This window comes from Heterocephalus glaber, unplaced genomic scaffold (assembly GCF_053883595.1).
Source record: "Heterocephalus glaber isolate CG9 unplaced genomic scaffold, H.glaber_assembly_v1.0 deba00001610, whole genome shotgun sequence".
Lineage (NCBI taxonomy): Eukaryota > Metazoa > Chordata > Mammalia > Rodentia > Bathyergidae > Heterocephalus > Heterocephalus glaber.
The window spans coordinates 36,392,072-36,418,261 of NW_028258381.1; the positions used below are offsets into that span (position 1 = coordinate 36,392,072).

Here is a 26,190-nt window from a genome sequence, read left to right on the forward strand (position 1 = left end):
ATTTCTCACCTCAAATCTAGCACACCTCTATTATCCCTATGGAGATATCCCTAAAGGGATTTTGGGTTCAACCTGCATATGGTATTTAAAAATTCCAAAAATTCCTAAATCCCGGGTGTAGTATGTAACGGGGAAAAAGTTCTGTTGGCTCACATGGTTAGGCAGATTGCAGATTTGTCTCCCAGAAAAGGATGCTGCACATGTCACTGAATGATAAATAAAAACTATATTCATTAACATTTTAATAAAAAAGGAAATGAGCATGATAAAGACAGATGGGCTGTGCGTTTTGTGGCCCATCTGCAGTGTGGCAGCCTGTTACCACCACGACCCTGAGTGGCTCTGGCTGGAGAGGCAGGATGGGATTTACAGCGAGTCTGGAATATCTTTCTCCCACTTTCTGACAGGTGTGGAGGAGCGACTCTGTCAGCCAAATGGGCTGTTGCTTCAAGGCGGGCTTCTGGAGATTCTGTGGGACCTGACGCCTTTGCAGAGTTTAAACAGGCTTCTTGGCCCAGACGTTTTTCAGAGCAATGCCCTGGATCCCACGCAATCTGGCATGACTTTGAGCACCCGCTGTTGGCTCCCACTCTGTGTGCAGTGATGCTGGACTACATTTCCAAGGGCAGAGTAAAGTGAGATGCAGGGTGAGAGACTTGGCTGGAAATCCACCTATCTTGCTCACTTCTCTCAAGTGGTGCTGATTCCTTTCACCCAGGTTGGAGATGGTCCAAGAGAGCTAGCGCACGACTTCCTGCTGGGGTCCTGGCCTCTGCTCAAACTGCAGACAATGCCAGTGGCATGTCACCCCCACACATGGACTCACAGCCATGTACAGCTCCCGAAGACCTGTCTGTGGGACTCACCTGGTGGGGTGGCCTATGGTGTGGCAGTGTGTGCCTGGAGCCCATTAAAACATACCCAGCACTTGGCTCCCCATAGTCACCAGAAAGTGCCACAAGTTGCTCCAAAATGAAAACAAGACCCCCAAAGGCAACTTCTGTTGACTCTCACACAGAGATGTCTATCATTAATCCAGAATTTGTTAACTTGAATGATTCTTTAACACAAGTTAAACTGTGCTGAAGTATGATGCCAGTTGGACTACAAAGACTGAATCTTTTTAATTATTTCAAATAAAGCTGCTTCCAAAATTGGCTTTCTGGGAATGCAGTCTTCACCACCAGCTGGGCAATTCTGTGTTCTTGGCTCTGGCTTTCCAGGGACATGGGTATTCACAGTTGATGAGGATCCCCTTTCTTTATGCTTCTTTTAAAAACACACTGTGTGCACCTCCAGTTAGTTATTGAAAGACCCACCCACTTCTCTTCAGGCTGGAGTCTGACAGCTTTCTCTCCACATTGAGCAGCTCATAGCAACCTGGTTTTCCATGCGGGCTCCCTTACAGGTGAGGGCTACTTGTCACCACAGAGGGCAATAGAGCCTTCCCTAACACCATATGGCTGACGGAGCAGGGCCTCCCTTGCCAAGGTGCTTTTCTATGGAAACAGTCATTCCAAAGACAACTGGTGGATGGCAAGAAAAACACAGACTTCATGTTGGTAATGATGCAATTAGCTATAAGCTTTTCCACTTAGAGTTTGATTTTGTTTGAACTTCTGTAAAAATTGGGGACAAGTCAGAACCACAATGACATACTGTATCAACTCATTAGTATGGTTATTATCAAAAAAACTAGAAAATAACAGGTGCTGATGAGGATTTGTACACCATTGACGGGAATGTAAAATGGTGCAGCCATTATGGAAGATGGTATGGTGATAAAATACATATTCATATCGGATACTATGTTTCCTACATTTAATCTGTAAATAAAGAGAATTATTTAGTAGGGAAAAAAAGAAAATGGTATGGTGGTTCTTCAAAAAGTTAGAAATAGAATTACCACATCATTTAGCCATTCTACTTCTGGATATATGCCCCAAAGAACTAAAAGCAGGGTTTTAAAGAGACATTTGCACATCCAGATTCACAGCAGCATTATCCACACCAGCCAAAAGGAAGAAGCCACTCAGTGTCTTTTGCTGATGGATGAATGGATAAATGAAATGTGTACATCCATGGAGGGGAGTATTCTTCAGCTTTAAAAAAGAAGGGAATTCTGACACATGCTACAGCACAAATGAACCTTATGGACATATGCTAAGTGAGATAAGTAGTCACAAAAGCAGAAGCACTATGTGACCGCTCCAATTCATAGATAGCAGAAGGGGTTGAGGGAAGGGAGAAATAGGGAGTTACTGGTTCATGGGTTATCATGGCTTAGATCTAAAATGTCCTCAAAAGGCTCAATGCTCACAAGTGGGGCTTTTGGAAGGCAACTGGATCATGAGGCACTACTAATGAATCCACTGATGAATCTGTCATGAGTACCCTGAAGGGAGGAGGGGCCTGGAGAGGCAAGTGTGACCCAGAAGGGCATAGTTTCTTCCCCAGCACTTTCCTTCTCTGGCTGCCATGAGGTGAGTAGCTTTTGTCCACTGTGCCCCTCTGCCATCCTGTTTCTGCACTGGAGTCAGCCAGCCAATCACGGGCTGAAACTGTGAGCTACACTAAACTTCTCTTTTAAGTTGTAAGTATCAAGTACTGTGTTCCAGTGACGGAAAAATGCTATGAAATGGGTGTGGAATTTAACTTTTACTACACAAAAAGAGTACTGAAGATGGACATTGGTAATGATGACATAATAACATGACTCTCCTTGACTCTTAGAAATGGCTGAAGTGGTAAATTTTGTTGTGTGTATTTTACCATGAATTAAAACCTAAAATAGCTGAGAAAAATGGAGAGAATGCCACAGAACTCCCACAATGCCCTGCATCAATACTGAGAGCCCTTGCCTGCAGGCAAATGGCCTGGTAGGGTGGAGATTTATGTGTTGGCCTCCCCCGGAAGACCAAGAGGAGGGTAGGCACAGGGCTCTGCCCTGACCCCTGAGAGGGTGCCTTGGACTTGCCATGTCTTCCAACCATGTGTCCTGTGCTTCTCAAGGTGGCAGCTCTACACAATCTCTTGGAGTGCTGCGATTCCCCTGGTCTCTATGTCCCAAGGGTCAAGCCAGCTCTGAGGTCCTCAGCCCCAGGTCACTGTGGTTCCCCCACCCATAGCTTTGTAAATGCTCTCCAACCCCCCCCCCCTTTATCATTCTCTTTCAAGAGTGCTGTCTGTCTTCTGCAGAAGCCTGGAACAATGCAGTACTCAATAAAACTTATCTTTCACCCCTCTTCTTTCAGGATCTGGAAGGAAAGAGTCACCTGGTCAGTGAGCGACAGTCGGTGCAGGAAGGGACAAAGTCAAAAGGACAGTCGTCATGATCAGCTGACTAAGGATTTACCAGGCCATGAGTGGGGGCGGGGAGAGCCTCAAGAGACTGCCTGCTCTGGTGTCCCCACCAGCTCCCACGTGGAGGCTGGCAGGCGGTATCGGGAGACGGTGTCTTTGAGAGGACTGGGGGCTTTTAAGAGAGATCACCGCTTTCCATGCCGGAGAGTTCTACCCTTGCAGGACTGGATTGGTTACCTCAAGAGTAGGTGACTACAAAGGGAACTGGCACCTCCCCTTGGTCTTGCTACCTGTACCCTCCTCCTTCCCTGCCATGTTGTGACGTCAGATGCCACATCAAGCTACTTGAATTTTTCCAACCAATAGAAACAGGAGCCAAGCAAACCTCTGTATAGATTATCTAGCCACAGACACTTTGCTATAGCAACACAAAGTCACATTAAGACACTGCTTTTCCTGTCCTTAGTGCCACCCTACCAGCCTCTGCCCTTTGTGACCCTCAGCCATTTGTTCATTCAGAGTGGAAAGAGCTCTTGAAAGCCCATAACCCAAGCTGCAGGTCTGTTGCCCAGTTTGATTTGACAACGGGGCCTATTAATCTCTGTGTTTCAGGCTCTGCTCAGTCCTCTGGTTGCATCTATAGAATTCTTTATTTATTCTTTTTCTTACCTACTAGAAGATAAAAGATCTGGCAGGAAGAGAGATTAAACTGAAAACTAATACAAATGAACCCGATCCATCTCATGGGCACTCTGATTTGTACCAAAGAAAAAAAGTGCTTTGGGAGGGACTTGCCTGTTCACAAGCTTCAGAATTGCAAGCTTGCTGAGAACTGTTAAAATTTAAATAGAAGTCTGTTCCTGAAAATCAATAAGTAGAAGCCTTTTAAAAGATTCTTCTTTCAGCCAGTTCTCACAAAAGAATGTGACACAATGCTTGTCTGAGGGGCTGGGACATAGGGGACTCTTTTGATGAAGGCAACCATCCCATAAAAGTTTCAATATCTCTTTCCTCCCCTTCAGAGCTCCTCTTGTGCCTCTGATCTAGGAGATGAGGACTTTTAGACTTCCCCAGCCAGGCTGCTAAACAAACCCTGTCACAGAGAGGGGCACTGCTCATCTTGCCCTCAGCACATGGCTCAGTACCTCAGAGGACTTAATCACTCCTTACTTTCTGCTGGCTATAATGCTGGTGGTTTCCAATCTTCAGAAATGTACCAGAAGCTTAGTCTGATAAAAAGAACATTAGCATTTTCTCAATTAATGATACCCAAGAAAGGAAAATGATTTTGAGGGAGAATGATTTTGAAGGAAAATTTCTCCTAATGGATAAAAGGATTGTCATTATTAAAACCTGATATCTGGTGAAAATCTGGAAGCACTTTCCTCCATACAGCTGGGAAAACCAAGGCTCATGGAGGTGTAAATAACTTCTCCCAAATTTTACAGGTTATGAGTTCATAGGCTTATGGATCAACCTTAACATCAACCAAAAGTAGAATGTGAGGCCTCACACGATGCTTGGGGATGTGCTCCCCCCACATACACACATTACACACACATGTGCACACATACGCACACACATGCATATACATACATGTACTCTATAAGGAAACAAACAAATCTGGGATGGAATGTGAATAAAATCTGGTCTCCAGGCAATAAATATGCCGGACATATTCAGTGACACTATGATCCCAATCCAGGGTGAGGGACCCTCTCAAGAGAAATGTCATGGCCTCTGTCCAGGTGAGGAAGGGCAGGTCGGTGGGGGTTTTGCTGATTAAAAGACACCAGAGATGAGACAACAATACAATGAATGGATCATCTTTGGATCTAAATGGTAGCAAATCAAGTGTAAAAATTTTTTTTCAGATAATTAGGGAAATCAAACTGAGAGTACTAGATGATATTAAGGATTACCACTGATTTTGTTGGATGTGATTTCTTTTTAGTTGCTTACTGAATCACTTAGGAATGAAATGACATAAGATGTAGGATTTCTTTTAAAACACTAGCAAAAAAAGGGAAAGATAGATGAAACAAGTGGTAAAAAATGCTAATGGCTGTTGAAGACATTTCTGTGTCTATTTAGTACTTTTTATAATAAAAGGTTCTTAGATAGTGACTATTTTGTCACAACATTGCCAGCAGCGATAATTTATAATGGTCTTGATTGTCCATTTTGTTGATAAAAAACAACTTCATTCATGCTACACCTTGTATTTTATATGAAAGAATATGAATATTACTTCATTAAAACAAGGCTACTTCCCACAGGCTACAGAGTTAAGTAGAATTTAAATGGATAAAATTTATTATTTTTCTAATTCTAATTCTACTGCAGTTTTGCTACAACTATCTTCATATCGTATCTCTCAAAATGTAAATATTGGATGATAATGATCCTAACTATTCACCAGATAGCCCTCAGTAGGATCTACTTCGTTCACTATTTGAGCCTCAGCAGTTGGAACAGTGCCTGACAGAGAACAGGAATTTGACACTCATCTGTTCAGCAAAAGCACCTGCCGTATTCTAGGTCCTGCTGAGGGCTCTGTGTGTGTATATCCGGCCTTTGCAGTGACTCTGGGTGGACGAGACTGTCCTTACTTGCACAGGAGAAATGACTGATTCTAAGTTCACGGTCTCTCCTTCCACTTTTAATGCAGTTGATAGAAACTTCCAGATAAACCCAGCCATGTGTGTTATGTGTCTCTCTGTTGCTGAGGATTAAAAGCTAGGAAATTCAGGGCTTGGTAACAGAGATGGCTGAGAAGCTGCGCTATTCTCCCGGGCCAGTGCTGAGAAAGACATTTTCAGTGTCATGGAGAGAGGAGGTCTGATGCTAATCAGAGGCTCCCTTCCACCAACCAGCCTGCCTTTCAAGGCACTGAAGATAGGGACTGAACCCAGGGCCTTCACACTCAGCTACATCTTCAGTTCTTTTGTTATTTTGAGGTAGATTCTCACCAAGTCACTATGTTGCCAAGGCTGGGTTTGAAGTTTTGATTCTCCTGCCTTAGCCTCCTGGAGTGCTGGGATTACAGGGGTGGGTGCACCACCACACCAGATGGGACACTGCCTTCGTCAGGGTTGGGATGGCGCTGCACATTCCAGACAGTGAGAGCTAGCCCCAGGCACTGATTAAGCTGAACAATTCTGTGTCTGAAAGCATCAATGGTGAGTCACATGAACAGTGTGTGCCCCTGGTGGGAGGGGTGAGGATGGTGCTCTATCTCCTGGTCTCCCTCCAAATCCATCCACTCCGGAGAGAACCCCCAGACTCATCCCAACCATGCTATAAAGTACTTGACCTGTCCTCAAAACCATCAAGGTCATCCCAAAGGAGGAGACTGAGAAACTGTCCTGCAGGGAGAAGACTGAGGAGATGCGATGACCAAATGTCATGTGGGTCCTGGAAAGGATCCTAGGATAGAAGATAGGAGAAACAAAGGACATCTGGAGAGAGCACAGGCTTCAGCTGATAATGTGCTACTGTGGTTTTGTTAGGGTGACAAATGTGTCACACTACTGACAGAGGCTAGTAACAGGAAATGCTGTGGGCTACGTGGGGACTTTACCTTCACAATAATTCTGTAAGCCTAAAGCTGTTCTAAAATTTAAAACCTTGATAAGAAAAGGGAAGGTCTGTGAGTGAAATGGTTGTTCTTAGCAGGAGAGGGGAAAGTTATGAGGTTCTGAGCAGAAACAGCACTAGAAAGTTCTATGAACTTTGCAAGAGACTGGCAAGTGTGTGTGTGTGTGTGTGTGTGTACACACATGCACACGGGGGCATGTGTTCGTGTACATACATGGGCATTTTAGTCATCATATGTGTGCCAGGCCCATGCTGGCTGGAGGCTGAGAACCATTTGAGAGCCAGAGTTAAGTTCTGTGCTTATTTTGGATGCTGGCTCTCTGGAGAGGTTGGGGACCTCCCGCCTCTGAGGAAGGAGCAGCAGCAAGGAGAGAGACCTCCACAGCAGCAACAGCAGTCACTGCATAGCTCTCATGAGCCTCAATGAAGTACAAGCCTAGGACCTTGAACTTCTGGCCCCTTAAGTGCTCCAGCCCTTGCTGAGGTTCCAGCAGGGGCCCTTCCAATTTTGTATTGTCTTTCTTAATAAGAGCTCCAAAATTACATAAGCCATGGAAAACCTGGATCTACTCCACAGAGTACTGTCTACTGCCTTTTCAGACCATGCTTTTTTCCATTATAAAAGTAGCACTAATGATAAATTTTATGATATTTTGTATTTATGCAATCTGTATATAGGTATATTTGTATGTATACATACTACACACCACAAAAAGTAATGTAAGCTGATTAGCAAAAATTTGGAAAATTATGAGAAAAAAATGAAATGAAACAAGCACAGGCTTGTAGTGTAGGTGATTTTAGAAAGCATTCCCATGGTTATTCAGTGCTTTGTGTAATCAGCTTTAAGTTCTGAGGAGACTCCAACCCATGGTTAGTGCTCTGCTGGATCAGCTGTTGAAATTAGCCTGGTGGATGAACAACAGTTGCTCCACTACATTAAAGGCCCTAAAATTACCATCATTACATGAACAGAGAAACACAGCCCCAGCCTCTGCATAGCTCAGTGAGCAGGGCAGCTGCAAGCTGGCCTGTCCAGGGAGGGGTTGGGCCTTGCACACAGACCACCTGGCTCGGAACTCTGCACTTAGCCCAGTGAAAACTTGCCTTGGCACTGAGAGAGAAGCACAGCTTGGGGGGATGGCACACACCTGTAATCCCAGCACTTGGGGGGCCGAGGCAGGAGGATCTCTGCATATCTGAGGCCAGCCTGGGATCATAGTAAGTTTAAGGCCAGCCTGCATTACAAAGCAAGACCCTGTCTTAAAAAACCAGAGAGAATCCAGCCCGCGCCAAACACACTGGCAGGGACCAGCCAGAAGGTGAGGACCCCTTGTCACTGGCCACGCCCACGGTGGTGATCCACTTAGCTGCGCAGGTGCCTGCAGGACCCCTCCACACCTCTAGCCTTTTGGCTGTACCACTACCTGGATCCACATTACAAAGACACAGGGCATACCAGACCATCATACTGGGTAAGTTGGAGGGATCATCACCTCCCATTGGAACCTGGACTGTCTTCAGGGGAAGGGCAGCTGGAACCTGCAGTACAACCTTGCAGAGTTCAACCGTACAGGAGGACAGGGAGCTCAACTTGGGACTTGCAGCCAGAAATCTGCCTGAATCTCACAGATCTGCGACTGGCTTGCTGAGACTCACTGACTTATAACTGCACACTGCTGCCCACGTTGTCTATTGTGACAGCAGAGACACACCCTGAAGGAGGCCCTTCATTTTCATTTTTATTTTTTATTTCCAAACTTATTTTTATTTGGGGTTTTTTGCTCTTATTTTTAATTTTTTCCTATCTTTTCAAATTTTTATTTTTCTCTTTTTTTCCTTCCTTTTCTCTTTCCTTTCTCTCTCTTTCTCTCTCTCACACTCACTCTCTTGCTGTCCCACATTGTTCTTCATCTCCCTTTTTGTTCCTATTCTGGTCCTCATTCAGATTTCTTCTTTATCTTCCTTTTATTCTCTTTTTCCTTCTCTTGCCTGTGTCCTCTGGCCTCACTGCTAACCTTCCCCTATCCTTCTACCTATCTATCCCTCCCTCCCCAACTCCTTCTAACTCCCCATCCCGAAGGGTAAAGTTGCTATACTGAAGAGTTTATTCACTATAAACATATGTTGGGTTGGTCCTCGATTTTGATTTAATTCACACAGTTAAAGGTGACAGATTAATAACTACCACAAATTGTCATTTTCTAAGAGGTACTTGATACTATTGTGTTGCTGATTGTATCACTTGGGCTAAGGTGTTGTGATTGATCTAATCAGTTGTCCTTCCTGATACAATGAAAATGAGACAGCCTCAGAGTCATTAGGGACTCAAAACCTAAGGGCCAGCTATATCTGGAAGACACCTCTGAGAAGCAATCATTCCATAAGGGTTCTAATTACAAGCAACAAAGATGCTTACAATAAGCAATTTCGAAGTATCAACCCAGGAATTAAACCAAGGACAGTACCAAAAACTAAAATGAGAAGACATTTAAGCAAGGCACAGACTCAGACCTCTACCCCACCAAGGGTAAACTCTGGGAAATGAGGTGGAAAAGTCTTATAATCAACCACCTGGACACCTTGAACTGATAGCACAGGAAGTAACAAAACAGATGAATGAGGCTCTAGAAAAATTCAAAGCAGAAATAATCTCCCAGATAACTACAGAGATGGTGAGCAGAGTGAAAGACATGATTAGAGGCTCTAGAACAGAAACAGATAAAAAAATAGATAAGCTCAGAAACATGCTAGAAACCATGAATGCCCAGCATAAGAAAGAAATGGAAACCATGATCGCCCAACATAAGAAAGACATGGAATCCATGAAACAGATTCAAACAGATATTCAGGAGATTAAAAACTCCATTGAAAGTATCCACAGCAGATTAAGGGAATCTGAAGATAGAATATCAGATATAGAAGACAGGATTGCGGTTAAGGACCATGAAAACAGAGATTTCTTTAAAATAGTAAGGGACCACGAGAAATCAATCCAGCAGCTGCTAGACGATGCAAAGAAGAATAACAGAAGACTGATAGGAGTCCACGAAAAAACAGGAGAAAGTACAATTGACATTAAAAAACTGTTCACAGAAGTAATAGTTGAAAACTTCCCAGACAGAGGTAGAGAACTGGACATACAGATAAGTGAGACATACAGAACTCCAACTAGCCATGATCAAAAAAAATCTACACCTAGACATATAATAGTCAAGATTCCAGAAACTCAACAGAAGAACAAAATCCTACAGGCAGTTAGAGAAAAAAAACAAATCACCTACAAAGGAAAGCCCATCAGAATCACGGCAGATGTCTCAACACAAACCCTCAAATCAAGAAGAGCCTGGAGTGAAGTATTTCAAGCCCTAAAAGAAAATAACTTCCAACCTAGACTGTTGTATCCTGAAAAATTATCTTTCAAAATCGATGGGGAAATTAGATATTTCCACGACAAAGAACACCTGAGAAATTTCATGAACACTAAACCAGCACTCCAAACAATTCTAAGCAATATCCTAGAAAAAGACAATGAAGGTCACAACTCCATGAGGCCCAACAGAGGGAAACCACTAGGCAAGGTAAGACACTAAAGGGAAAGGGGGAAAAAAAAAAGAAATAAAAGAGCCAACAACAGTAAAACATCATGACAAGGATGAGTCAATATCTATCAATTTTAACTATCAATGTTAATGGCCTCAATTCACCAATCAAAAGAAATAGACTGACAGAATGGATTAAGAAGCAAAATCCAGCAATATGTTGTTTACAAGAAATCAACCAATGACAAATGCTGGCGGGGTTGTGGGGAGAAAGGAACCCTTCTCCATTGTTGGTGGGAGAACAGACTGGTGTAATCACTGTGGAAATTAGTATGGAGATACCTCAAAGAACTAGGACTAGAGGTCCTGTTTGACCCAGCTATTCCCCTGATGGGTACCTTCCCAAAAGAATTAAAAGAATCACACCACAGTGATATATGTGCACCCATGTTTACAGTGGCACCATTTGTAATAGCTAAAGTTTGGAAACAGCCCAAGTGCCCATCAACTAGAAACTGGATAAAGAAGATTTTTTTTCAATAAAATGGAGTACTACTCAGCCATAAAGAATGAGAAACTAGAGACATTTATAGCTAAATGGATGCATATTGAGGCCATCCTCTTAAGTGAAATAAATAGGACACACGTGTAAATACCGAATAGTTTCTCTAGTGTGAGAAACTGAAAGTGTAAAAAAGGGTTAAAATGATTAAAACAAACAGTTGATAATTTGAAATAGGAAGAAAAGGTCCAAAGGGGTAGGGGTGGTGGGAGGGGAAGGGGAAAAGAAAGAAAGGAAAGGAAAAATTATGAGAAAAGAAAAAAAAGGGAAATGCAGTCTCTGTAAATAGAAGGGTGGAGGGGTGAAGGGTGTACAGGGAATGGGGAAAAAATAAGAACCAAGATGCATCATGTACAGGTACAAGCACCCAATGATAAATGTAAACATATTGTATACCTAAAATAATGTACCAATAAAAGAATTTAATGAAACAAAAAATCAGACAGAGAGAGAGAGAGAGAGAGAGAGAGAGAGAGAGAGAGAGACAGGCACAATACTATTGCCACAAAGATTAAATGAGATTTTCTACACAATTCTGGCTTCTAAACTGTTAAAAGAATGGAAGGAACATGATTTTTAGGGGCCTATGGAATTACAGCATTTGCAAAGTGGACCATGCCTTACAAGGGGACAGTGAGAGCCCTAGATGGAGTGGCTCGATCAGGGTACCAGGCATATTTGAAATGTGCAAGGCCAACTATGAAAAACTGTCGTGTGACACACCTGCTCGTGGCAACCCCAGGAGATGAGACTGAGAGAACAGGAGGCACAGGTCACATGTGTCGAAGAATGCCCGAGGAAAAGGAGGTTTAGGAAATAAAGAGACTCTGTGGGCAGGGGGTGGGAGTAGGAAGCCGATGGATATTTCCCACCGCAAATAAAGCAGCCAGCAAGGGTAGTCAAAATACAATCAGATGTCCTTCACTTTGGAAAGGCCTTTTCTGTTGTAAATGTCTTCAGAGAAACAACAAAAGTCTACACGGTTAGAGCTAAAAATGTACCAAGTTTCTGCCTTAAAAGTTAAGAAGCAGAGAACTGAGGTATTAATGAAATGCACCAAAGCCACCACCAATGGACATGGTCAAAATGAAGCCAGGAACAAGCCATCTGCATGTGAAGGACTGTGGCCTCCAAAACTGTAGGCAAAGGGCCTGGACCTGTGGGGGCCACAAAGAGCAAAGGGAACTGGGCACACGAGAAGGTCAGGGAAAGGCAGGCTTGGTGGGGAGACCTACCATGATGGTGGCAGTGTATCCCTTCCCGCAGGCTGGAGACGGGTCAAAGCTTGGTTGGCAGGCTGTTGGCATGGATGGCTGTCCTTGGATGGAAGTTGGCCCAGCCCTAGGGACCAGAATCTGTGGAACCACTCTGGATTCTGCACTGAGTGGTCACCACACACCTATGTGGGAGACTGTGTCAGTTGGCAGGGCAGGCTTGGGCAGTCTTCCAGGAGGTGAGGACAACAGAGGATGTGGGGTCCATGCTGGGCTCCCTGTCCCCTCCTCGTCTTGCCTTAGAGCAGAGACCGAACTGGGAGCGAGACCTGGAGAACTCAGCCGGCCCTCCCCGGGCTCACAGTATGGTGACAGCCTTCCCTTTATAAATGCCTGTGACAGGCACTGTCTCCCTAGATGCATTTTAAAATGGGAGCACATGTTATTAATGTGAAACTCAATATGCAAAAGCCCAAAGGAAAATGAGCTAAAACATAAAGTACTCCCTAACAACTCCGAGGCTATTAGAAAATACCTGTGAGATACGTTTCAAAGACAGCATTGAAGGGATCTGAAGCACATAGAAGAAAGCCTGCCGTTTTGGCAAGCAAAACAGCACAAAGCCCATCAGCTTTTAAGTGCATAATAGCAGACGTGGATGAAGATGTTTAACATATTGTGTGGTGAGAGTTGGGAGCGGCTTTCATCCCAGAGCAAATGAGATCATGGAGTGTGCTGTACAAGACAGAGGCGGCACTACACATGAAAGACACCTGTGGCATCAGAAGACAAAACTGAGCCACAAGCTTAGAAATTCTCTTTGTGCAGGAAAATTCTTGCCCACTAAAGATGCGAGGCAGGGGGGTTGGGAGGATGTTCTCCCAAAGCTGGTCTTGGCAGCTGATATAACTGAGTCAGGCTTCAGACAGCAGGGATGGCTGGGCACAGGACAGAGCAGACCACTATGGGCACTAGAACGCTCCACACTTGAGGGCAGACAAACTTCCCTGGGATATTGCTCCTGGAACCCCATGATGTCGACTCAGGTGCACAGGCTTCAGGCAGGCCATTCAGTGTTCCAACCAGAACAGTGCTCCTCAGAGAGCCTCCTGCTTCCCAGAACTAGGGCCTGCAGTTCCCAGCTCTCTTTGGTCCTTTCCAGGGAAAAGCCAATCAACAACTCAAGAACAACTCAAGAAGGTCTTGCAGGGCCTTTACCACCCTCCACCCAAACCTTGAGCCTTACATTGTTCTGTACACCACTGCCAGGTTAATCTTGCTAAAAACTTGTTTCCATGTGCATTCCCTTACTTGGTAGCCCTGGGAGGCTCTCTGCTGTATAGGACTCTGGCTCGGCATCCTCTAGTCCCTCAGCATTCCTCTCAGGCTTCCCTTTCAGGTAAAGGATGCATGCCCAGCTGCCAGCAACACATCTTCATGGTGGAGGCAGATAAGAAATTTTTCCTTTATAAGTCTGCTAACATTTTTCTACCTGCAATCAGCATGGATTGCTCTGTACTTTAAAATGCATTATTACACAGAATTTTATTTTTGGTAAAGTAATCCATTTCAGCCTTGCCTCCAGCTTCTCCTGCCCCAAAGAATCTTCTGCTCCTGCAAACCCATGTGCCAGGGTGTCTTAGTCACTTTTTCTCATTGCTGGGACAAAATATCTGACACCCAGAGTTAAAGGAGGAAAAGTTTATTTTAACTCACAGTTTGAAGAGGTTTCAGTCCATAGTCAGTTGGCTCCAAGGCACAGTGCCAGAGGAGAAACAGTCCATGGCAGGGCAGGCAGGAAGGTAGCAAGCCTGCCTTCCTTTTTTTCTACTTATATTGCATCCAGTCTGTAAGCCTATTTACTGGTATCACCCACACCCACAACAATGCTAACCTAATCAGCGGATGAATCCAATTACCACACCTTTACTCCATATTCATAAACCCTTAATCCATCCACATCCATATACCCTAGATTTAGACACATCCTACAAGCCCTACCTATGAGCACATGGAGGTTTGGAAGGACATCTAGATACAAGCCAGAACACTGGACATGTCCTGCGGCCAGGCCTCCCTAGCCTGGGTCTCCCGTGGAGATGGCACCCATCCACGTCCTGCCTCTCCTACATTCAGCTCAAGGATGACCTTCCTGATCCCTCCTAGGGTCCTAGTTCTCAGGACCACTTCCTTGAAAACTTTGTATACTAACTTTTTAGGCCATCTCTTGTATTCTTGGATTTGTTGTTCACTTTTGGAAGTGTTCTTCTTTGTCTCTCAAATAGGCCATACACTGTATCTGGGAAGCTTCCTGTGAGTAATACTGTGGGAGTGACTACATGATTAGCAAATTTGCCTCAAGTCACTGGGTTACGTGCCAGGAGACAATGGGTGGAAAGGAAATAAAGGTGAAGAGATGAGTGGGAGACAGATCTCCTAATTTTTATTCATTTATTTGTTATTTTAAGACAGGATCTTGCTAAATTGCTAAGTTGAAAAAGCTGGGCTCAAACTTGAAATCTTCCTGCCTCAGCTTCCCAGAATGCTGGGATTACAGGGATGTGCCACTATACCCAGCTGCAATCTCCTACTTTTAAAGACTTAGATTTTCTAAAGTGAAAACATATATAAAATTGGATAATATAAATAAAAATAAATCCAAAATCATGTTCTAAAAACTGAGATGTCTTAGATACTTCTGTTAGGTGCTCAGATAAGCTTTGGGCTTCCTGGAAACCAAAGTAAAAAGAAACATGTTGTAGGGCAGAGTTCAAGAAGTTCCTACTTTCTCCAGCAGAGACATCTGCTGTGTGGAGCGGAAGATAGGTGACAGTAATTGATGCAAAAGATGCAGAAACAGCCTTCATACTGGATGCTCCTTCTGGCACATTTTTTAAAAAGGTGAAGATATAGGGCCGGGGATTTAGCTCAGTGGTTCCGCCGCCTGCCTCGCAAGCGCAAGGATCCGAGTTTGATCCCCAGTACAAAAAAACATTAAGATCTATTAATTCCAAATTTCTAGAAGATAGAAGAAGATAGAAGATAGAAGAAGTGTTTCTATCTGAATTAAAGAAAGCATGCTGATTTCAGGTTGGAGTCTTGGGAGCCTGGAGCCATGGATGGAGACGGGGTACCTCAGAGCATCAGTTTCTCCTGACACTCATCTGGAGGGGAAGCCCAGGAAGTTCACGTTTGAGCCGGGGACCTGAAGAACATTTGCATATTGAATTCTGCTGTGTAAATTATAGGTACTTCCAAATGCAATATGTAGTTACTTTAAAAATAATTTCCTTAGAAATAACAAATTTCTCTACATGATTTTTAAGCTCCTAAGAGTTTGGCATAGGAGGAATGTATTCTGTACTGAAAAATTGCTTTCAAATCAACATTTTAGGGCTGGGGATTTAGCTCAGTGGTTTTGCTGCCTGCCTCGCAAGTGCAAGGATCCAAGTTCGATCCCTGGTACCAAAAAAAAAAGGATCATCAAATCAATATTTTATTCACTTATCTGAAAAACAGGTAAAACCAACCTTTGGTAATAGAAATCAGAGGAGCACTTGCCTCTGAAGTAGGAAGGATGACTAGGTAGGGACACGGGGAATGTTTTAGAAGGTTGAAAAAGAATTGCATCTTGTTTGAAGTGTGGACGACATGGCTATATGTATTTACCAAAGCTCACTTAAGATAGCTGTAGTTTGTTCTATGCAAATTATACCTCAATAAGTAACAAAAAAATCAATATTGTACAAGACAATGTAATCCTGGCAGGCATTCTACTGAGATCAGGGGAAAAGCAACAAGAGAGACTAGCATACTAATTATTATTTAAAATTATTCTGACAACCCAGTAAGATATGAAAAACAGAAAAAGAAAAAATAAACTTTCATTATTTAGAGAAGACACGATCATCTACCTCGAAAACCAAGAGGATCAACAGAAAAGTCATTAGAATATGGAAAGTGGTTAAGTAAAAAACAAATACTTAAACATTAGTAGTTTTCCTGTGTCCCAACAATAAGTAGTTAGAAGATGACACGGGTAAAATTCTGTTTATAGAATAGAATGAGACAAAATCTTAGGACAATTTTAACAAAAATGTATGCAGCCTCTAGGTATGAACTTCCAAACTTCACAAAACAATACAAAGAGAGTTGAATATAAATGGAGACACATATTTTCTTCTGGATGGAAAGACAGAATTACTAGGAAGTTAGTTCTGTTAAAACTTATCACAGGTTTACTTTAATTAAAAACTCAGTGGGACTTTTTTTGAGGCAGAGTCTCACCATGTAGTTCAGGCTGGCCTTGAACTCACTATGTAGCCCAGGCTGGCCTCAAACTCATGCCATTCCTCCTGCCACAGCCTCCCGAGTGTGACTGCTAGGGTTACAAGTAGGTGCCACTACACCCAGCTCTCAGTGGGACTATTTCTGAAACTTCACAAAATGCTTCCAATTTTTTTCCTGAAAAAATGAACAGTGTCAAGAAATAATAAATTCTGAAAAGATGATGGAACTTGCTTTATCTATTATTAAAACATATTTCGGAACTAAGACAATTAAAATTCTGTAAAACTAGTAGTAGAAAATCAGATGATGACTCAGTGGAAATAAATAAACCCCACTTTTTAATCAACAGGTTCCCTTGATATATAAAAAAGGAAACATCATAAATAAATGGATTGTTTGGTTTATCATGCTGGGAAAATGGATCATATAGAAGAAAATAATCGTATGTTATAATACATATAACATCTAAGATCTGATGAATTAAATTTAAATATACTAAAAATTAAACTTTTTTAAAAGGTGAAAATTTATGCTATTTATTTTATGTTTGATAGGGTTACAATATCCAAACACAAAAGAAACTGTAAAGGGAAATATTAGATTTAATGACACAAGAATCAAACACTTCTCTACATCAAAAAAGTAATGTACAAAAATTAAGGGTAAAAAAGCAAATTGAAAAAATACTTGTCACAAATGGACAGGAAAAACCCTAAGGCCTGGATAGAAAAATAAGGGAAAGGAAATTGATAGATCACAGCAGAGAAAGTGCAAATAGCCAAGCAACTTGGGAGAATGTGTGCAACAGTGCTCATAATCACAGAAATACAAACTTAAACAACTATTAGAATATTGGAATCTTAGAACCAAAAGCTTTCTCAATGGAAGATTATCTTTGCAAATTTTTTTTTTTTTTTTTTTTTTTTTTGTACCGGGGATAGAACTCAGGACCTTGCACTTTCGAGACAGGCAGCAGAACCACTGATCTAAATCCCTGGCCCTATCTTTGCAAATTTAAGGTAGGGAAAGTATTAAAATAATTTCCTTCTATATAATCTCATTAGGGTTTCTGTCCTGCCTTTGGCGGTGCCCCAAGGGCTTAGATTGTCCAGACTCCATGCAGTGGTGTTGAACCTATGGGACGCAGGCCACAGAGGACTTTGTATCATTGAAAGCTCTAAAAGGTTCACCATCACTCCAGCACCAAGCTCAGTGCCTCTCGGAGGACACAGGACAGCATCTCCTAGAGGAGTGGATGGGTTTTGTGCCTCCTCGAGGTGGAGCTAGGCACAGTGCCCCAAAGAGATGGGGCTTGTCTCCTGCACTTTTGGGTGAGATAGGATTGACTACCTTGGAGATAAAACAGGACAGTGCCCAAGACCAGGGCAATACCTAAGGGCAGATGCTAAGTGGGAGTCAAGCAGGCAAAGGCAGAGGGCAGGAAGGAGGACAGAATTTGCAGACACTTTGAGTACTAAATACCTGCTGTGAGTGGGGAACTATGGACAATGCCTCACTGCTGGGACACAACAAGCAAAGTGATGAGTGACTGCAATAAACCTTAGAGGCAGGCAGCAGTCAGATGAGGGATGGTGCTCTCTACTATGCTAACAAGCCTGGACTCCACTCTTCAAGCAATGAGGAGTTCTATACAGGACGGAATTAAGCTACCAATCTGGTAGGTAGATGGGTCAGTGACTAGCTTCTGGTTGTGATGGATGCAAGGCACCCTTTGGGGGGAACCAGGAGCGATGATGGGGGAACACCAGCCTTACTGCCAGGTGCCCCTGGGGCTGTCTCTGCAGAGCTCTGAAGAGTTCAGGCAGGGAGTTACTGTGCCAGGTATGTACTTTGTGTTATTACCCCTGAAAGCATAGTGAAGGAGTCCTTGTGGAGCACACATCTACAGGGAAATGCAATGGATTGGGATGATCCAAGAAGGACAATGGGCTAGATAAAAATTTTCAAGTAAAACCAACAGAACTCATTAATATATTTGTGAGGAAAGAGAACAGCAAAGGAAACAAGGGTGAATTTCCATCTCTAATTTCAAAGAGGAACCATTTTGCAGTGAGAGGCTTGGAGGCTGAGATGATTCACAGAGCCCACTGTTTTGAAGGAGAAGTAGTTAGGATAGGGAGAACTTGAAGGCAGAGGGCAAAGAGGGGCTAGGTGATGAGCCAAGGACAGGAGGAAGGTGGAGAAAGGCTAAGGGCAGAGGTCCAAAAGGATTGGAAGGATTATGGTCCAAAAGGGTTATGAAGGATTGTAGGGATGATTTTTTTTTTTGTGGTACCGGGGATTGAACTCAGGACATTGCACTTTCGAAGCAGGTGCAGTGCCACTGAGCTAAATCCCCAGCCTGGGATGATCTTTATTCCTTATGCTTTGAGCCACTTATAAATATTTGTTAATGAACATATATAACTTTAATAAGGCCAAACTTATTTTGTATTAATATAAAATCACACTATGAATACTCATCTACTAAAAAACTAATAAGAGAATGAGGTACTTTGAATTTTTAATATAACAAAGCTTGTTACCTACAAGTACTGACCAAGAGACATGTGTCAGCTGGCACTGAGGTCTAAAAAATGATTTAATTTTTCTTACCAACTGGTAAAAAGACCACCATTATCCTATTCCAGTACAGTAGTAAGATGCCTTAGTCCAGCCCATGGAAAACTGGCAGAGGCTCAGTTTAAGAACTAAGACACCTCTCCCAAATATCAGGGTTACCATGGAAACCAGTGGCAACTGTTGCATTGGATGAGTATTTGTATATCAGTATTTGCATTTCTAACAATGTGAGAGGCCAGTGGATTCATGCTTAAGGATACATTTATTAAAAGAAAAATCATTGCTCTTATACAAATACAAAGTGAATGTGTATCAACAATTTCAATTAGCTCAGTAATTTATGAGGAAACCAATAAGATGTCACAACTGTATCAAAGGCGAAATAAAAAATGTATATATGTTGATGATGCTAAAAGAATTCACAAACAGATGCACACTGGTCAACATCTATGGAGCAGCAACCAATTACATTTTTATATTCTACAGGGTAAAATTCATTTGCATCTATTTCCATTTCTTGGACAAGAATCACTTGTGTTACTGTTAAGTTTTTTTCACTTTGCAGAGTTCTAAGATGGTCCATAGACAATGAAAAGTGCAGGGCCTAAGAAATCAGATAATCTGATGGATACTAGATAAGATACCCAATACTCTGTTTAGGGTTCTGCCCTAGTTATTTTTTTCATTGTGGAGACAAATACCTGATACCCACAAGTTAAAGGAGGAAAGGTTTATTTAGCTCACAGCTTGTAGAGATTTTAGTGCACAGTTGGCTGGCTCCAAGACCGGGTGGCCATGGTAGAGAGGCATTGCAGAGGAGAAAGAGTTCATGGCAAGGCAGGCAGGAGGCAGCAAGCCACAGCAAGCAGCAAGCAGAAGCAGCACCAGCGAGCCTGCCTCTCCCTTTTATCCCATCCAGGCTATCAGCCTTTTGGGTGGTGCCAACCACACCCAGGATAGGGCTTCTCTATCCACCCCCTTAACCCTAGCATCACAACCTTAACCCCATATCACATACTAATCCAGCCACTTTTGAAACTGTCCATCTACGAGTACATGAAGCTTTGGGGGGACATTTAGATACAAGCCATAACAGGTTTACTTCAAAGTCTTTCACAATTTTTTCCTGACAGTTCCCCTCTTTGTGACTATCATAATTACAAAGAAAGATCATTCTTGACCATAACCAACAAACATTTTAGAGAGTGGGACAAATGCTGTCATAATTCAACAGAATTTTCATACTCTTTCTAGGGTCCTTGCTATCAAGCCATGAAGAGTCCCTGATTATCTCAGTGAATCCCCCAGAACCCCCTTACCTGCTACCTGCCCCCTCCCTCTGTGCTTCTCAGCCCACCCAGCAGGTACCTTGAATGGGGTCCCAGGTTACTGTAGTCCCTCTCTGTGCCTTCAGTTCACTAAGAGGCACCTGGGACAAGATAACTATCAAACTTCAGAGAGCAAACCACAGGACATCTACAGAGAGAGAGAGTCAAATACCTGCATGCAGGGTTTCTACTCTAGTCAAGAGCATGGACAAATGCTCAAATGAAGCTCCACAATTCTGCTCTGTAAAGGTCCAAAGAGGCCCTTTTTTCTTTTCTTTTTTTTTTTTTGGTACCGGGGATTGAACTTGGGTCCTTGTGCTTGTGCAGCAGGTGGCAGAACCACTGAGCTAAATCCCCAGCCCAAGAGGCCCCTTCTTCTGTGGTGATAGGAATGCTATGACAACAGGTGTTAGGAGCACCTGGCTCAGCCACTAAACTGTGACCTTTTGGTTCCTGCAGTACCAATAGTTTCCAGGAGGACAGCATCCCCTTCTGCCTGCAGAAGGAGCTGGCCACAGAGGCTCCTTAAGTAGCTGGGTGGACAGACTGCTGGATGAGGTTATTTAGCACTGTCCACTTGCACAGAGCTGAGTGTAGGCCAAATGCAATTTCCATTTTGGTGTACTTGCTGCTAAGCTGTTCTTGCTGGCTATAATTAAACAGCATGTTCAGCTGCTTTCTTAAGGGCACTCGTTCCTAATAAAAATAAAAAACCTGATCATTGGCTCAGATGATGGATCAGGCCTTCTATTTTCCATGGCAGGAAGGCACACAGTGCACCAATTGGTAGAACCATGTACAGACTTACACTATTGATGTCAGGGACAGCCAAGAGCCAACCACCTCTTCCACACTCAGCTCTTTGGATAATGATGCCTGCATTAGAGGCTCTGAAGGCAAAACAGGAGAGTCAGAGGCTACTGAGGGCCAGTGAAGTCACTGTTCCTTTCTCAATGAAATGAAGCAAACTGAACACCTACAGGGTTATCCAGCATGTAGCAAGCACCAGTCAAAGAGCAGTGACACCTGGGCTGGGGATGCAGCTCAGTGGTGGAGCACTTCTGTAGCATTTGCCTGAGGTCCATCTCCAGTAGCACAAACACAAAGAAATAGTGACACAGACCCTGATGGATCTATCTCCTTGCCTTTCACAGTTGAGGCTGATCATTTAATCTCTGCAGAACAGCACCCAACAGAATGCCAGCATTATGCCAGCATAGATCAAGTGACCAACACTTACTGATGGATAGACGGTGAATGGATGAATGGGTGGGTGGCTGTATGAGTGTGTAGGTGGGTGAGTAGGTGAATAAATGGGTGTGTGGACAGATGAATGGGTGGGTGGGTGAACGATCACACATAAATCTTTCTCTCACTTATGCAAAAATGTCTGACTTCTTAGAAGAATGAGTCATGCAATCAGTTGAAAAAATGGGTGGGATGGCATTTTGAAGTAATATCTTATTTGATATAAACTGGGGGAGGTAGAATATTCCCTCTTGAAAGATGGTCTAGGGCTGTATCAGAGAGATTATTGTTAGTTCATTTGTTGAGTACCTACTAAGTGGTAGGAACCAGGGACCCAAAGGTGAATAGAACACAGTTCTCGATCTCAGGGAAACAGATGCTCAGTGGGGCTGTCTTCCCAGTGGATATCTGTTAGAATTCTGACAACAATGGCTCTGCACCTGCCACATTCACAAGCCACACAGCCATGACATTCTCCCTAAAACTTCACCTTATTTTAATAAATAATGCCACCTCCTCCCCTCTGGTACGAGATAATGGTCTGGAGAGCAAAGGGAGCAGATTTCAGCTGATCTAGAACACAAAGGGCAGGACTATCACCACAGCCAGGTGCTGGGTGGGCAGAGGGGAAAGAGCTCCAGGCTCCAACTTGAGTAATACGGAAATGAAGGATGCTGGTAATAGGATAGAATGGCCATGGTGGAGTGAGGAGGACCAAGTCAGGGTTAAAAGCCACGTGATGCAATTTGAAGCCATAAGTTTGTAATGAGTCTGTGACCAGTGGGAAAGAATGTCCTATCACAGGACTCCATACCTGGAGGTCTGAGTCAAAGAGAAGCACATGGATCACCAAGGGGAAGGTGGCCTTCACATCACAGAACACGGGGGTGGGGATTTCCTCAGGAGGACAAGCTGGGAGAGCAGGAGGAGCCAGCAGGCGAACTCATGGACCATGCCATGGGCAGGCAGAGGGCCAGAGGCAGGCAAGAGAAAAGCCAAACTGCTGGGTAACCCAGGAAGGGAGCTTTCTAAAAAAGGGGGCTGACTGGAGGTTGAGGCAGGGAGGTCTGAACAGTATTTGGCACCATGCCCACACCAGAGAAAAATCCCAAAGATGTGCACTGTTGTTGCTGCAAACTCTCAAGGTAGCCCTGGGGAGAGGCACCCTCAGCCCTTTCCAAGTGCACTCTGGGGAGGACCACACTGTCATTCTCACTCCCAGGCCTCCACAGGAGCCCTCTAACAATGCTTCTTGTTCTCCTCCCAGCACACGCCGCCTTCCCCTTTCCTAAAGTGTGAGCAGCCCATAAAACACCATGACATTTCTCTGGTGGTTGTAGGTCTGGACCAGTAGTAAAGCTTAGGACATCACAAGCTCATGAGAAAATCTCACAACTGTTGGAAGCAACAGTTCTGTTCTGCTACTCACTGTTTTCAGACAGCTCCACAATGTAGTGAAGAACAGGGCTGTTCCCATCGAAGGGCCGGACCCAGGAGAGCACCACGGCGTGGCTGTGTGAGGGGCTCAGGCCGGCCAGGAGGTTCTGGGGTGGGTGGGGCAGTTCACTGGAATTAAGGCAGGAGAAGGGAAGAGAGGAAAATGCACATCAGTTGACGCTTGGCTGGGCACTCATGCCAGGAGTCCTGGTGTGAGGCCTGGGAATGGCAGGCTTGAAATACACCCAAACCCAAACACGGCTCAAGCCCCCTCTTCCTAAAAAGGAACAAAGCCCAGGGCGGGGGATTTAGCTCAGTGGTTTCACCACCTGCTGTGCAAGCGCAAGGACCCGAATTCAATCCCCGGTACCAAAAAAAAAAAAAAAAAAAGAAACAAAGCCCAACTCCATCACTCTCGGTGCCACTGTGTTTTCTAAACATAATTCGATTGAGTCCCTGTGGTACCAAAACAACTAATGGCATTGCCTCTTAAATGGGGCAGCATGTGTGCACATTTTTAGACAGTGTATTATTTAATAGAGAAAATCTGGTCAACAATTTTTTAACAACCAGAAGCTGGTAATGGAAATGCAGCAAAGCATATAAACAGGAAAAGCCCTGGCAAATATGATTCAGTGTGAAAGTTTTCCCAATAGCCATTTGGAGTTACTAGCAAAAAATACCCATATGTATTCCTAGACAAACGTCGCCTCATTTATTGACAGCATAAGGTTATATTGTCATTCTGTCTTCTGCTGGATAATGGGGGTTTGGGGGAAGCACTTAAAAGGAAATGTGGTGAAAACACTAAAGAAAATCCCATGGAAATGGTAAATAACACATCAGCAGGGATATAAAATAGAAATGCAATGAAAGCATATAAATTCTAAAGAGAAATTACTAATAAAAAAGTTGTTACTGGGATTTGCTGGTGACAGCTGCAGACCCTACAGTGTAGTGTATCCCAGCCACGGTCCTGCAGCCTTGAGGTCACGAGTGTCCAAGTCCAGCCTTTAACTGCACATCTCACAGGTCTCAGAGTAGCACTGGGCCTGTGGTACATTCTAGACAGCTTCCCCGTCCGTAAATGTTCTCAGGCAGTGCTGGGGTAGGGGTGGCTGGTTTATCCACTAACTAGTTTGGGTCTTTCTCAGGCACCCGTTACTGCTGAGCCACACAGGTCAGAAAAAAAGCCATCATTAAACTTGATGTTTGTAATTTAAACATTTTCTCATTATACTTTAAAATTTATTAAGCTGTTCTGTGGAACGTAAGAAACACAGCTCTCTCTACCCTATGCACACCACTCATAAAATAACCAATATTTCCCATGTACACAGCATCTCCATTGTACATTAGCACAGCAAAGCATAAACCTGAGCTTGGTATGTTGCTTGTTTTCCCCTTAACTATGAATTCAGTTTTAAATCAAAAAGGGGTTATTATTTCTATTCGAGTTTTCCAGTAATTAAACCACCATGAGATTTCCAATGAAGACCAATAAGGAAACACCTGAATAAAAATATCTATCCTAACTCTCCCAAGCCCCATTTCCTATTTTTTCTGCCAGTCTGAACTGGTTTTATCTGAAGCCAAACCAGGGATGAAATAGCTACACCTGAAAACAAACCAAGGATAAACTTGAATAAATACATAGTGAATGTTTAAATATGTATTACAGTAAAAGACACACTGCCATTAAACCCCCTAAAGATGCTCCCCTTTGCTTCTAACACACTTCTCCCATCATTTTGCCATTTTCTAAAGCAGTTCTGGAAGTCCTTTCTCATGACTTTTTAAAAAATTAATTTTATTGGTACATTTTAGCTATACAATGTAATGACATTCATGATTGGAAATTTGCACCTTTACATAATCTCTCTTGGTTCTTATTTTTTCCCCATTCCCCTGCCCTCCCTTCAACTCCTCCATCCCTCCCTATTTACAAAGACTTTGTTTCCATTTTTTTCATTTTCTCATATTCCAATTCCTTCTTTCCTTTCCCCTACCCCTCCCACTTCCCTTTCTCCTTTGCCCCTTTTCTTCCTATTTCACATTATCTATTTTAGTCCTTATTTATACTTTCAGTTTCTCACACTAGAGAAACTATTCGGTATTTATGCATGTGTGTCCTATTTATTTCACTTAAGAGTATTGCCTCAATGTGCATCCATTTAGCTATAAATGTCTCTAACTTCTCATTTTTTATGGCTGAGTAGTACTCCATTTTATTTTTTTTAAAAACACATTTTCTTTATCCAGTCTCCAGTTGATGGGCATTTGGGCTGCTTCCAAGTTTTAACTATTACAAATTATGTTGCTATGAACATGAGTGCACATATAGCACTGTGGTATGATTCTTTTGATTCTTTGGGGAAGATACCTAGCAGGGGAATAGCTGGGTTAAATGGGACTTCCAGTCCTAGTTCTTTGAGGTATCCCCACACTGATTTCCACAGTGCTTGCACCAGTCTACACTCCCACCAGCAGTGGAGCAGGGTTCCTCTTTCCCCACAGCCCAGCCAGCATTTGTTATTGGTTGATTTCATGATAGCAGCCATTCTTTCTGGGTGTGGAGGAATCTCAGCTTTGTTTTCATTTGCATCCCTTGAATGACCAGTGATGTTGAACATTTTTTCATATGCTTATTTGCTATTTCTACTTCTTTGTCTGAGAAATGTCTGATCATTTCAGATGCCCGTTTTTGGATTGGGTCTTTAATTTTGGGAGGTTTGATTTTTTAAAGTTCTTTATAGATTCGAGATAGCAGACCTTTGTCTGAGGAACAGCAGATGAAGATTTTTTCCCAGATTGTGGGTTGTCTCTTCACACTGTGGTTGGTTTCTCCTGCTGTGCAGAAGCTTTTTAGTAAGAAGAGATCCCACTTGTTGATTGTTTGTGCTAGTTCACAGGCAACCGAGGTTTTGTTCATAAAATCTTTTCCTACACCAACATCTTCAAGAGTTCTTCCTAGCCTCTGTTCCAACTGGTTCAGAGTTTCTATTTTAATATTTAGATCTTTAATCCATTTCGATTTTAGTTTAGTGCATGGTGAGAGATCATGACTGTTTTAATGAAGTATG

The 26,190-nt window shown here is 43.1% G+C and overlaps 1 protein-coding gene across 1 annotated transcript in view; it reads right to left on the reverse strand.

Annotated features, from left to right (window-relative positions):
- Sdk1 (sidekick cell adhesion molecule 1) overlaps positions 1-26,190 on the reverse strand; it is an 827,695-nt gene that overhangs the window by 195,211 nt on the left and 606,294 nt on the right. The window contains 1 exon segment of the mRNA XM_087195944.1: positions 23,100-23,278. Within this exon segment, the coding sequence (XP_087052070.1) occupies positions 23,100-23,278 (179 nt within the window).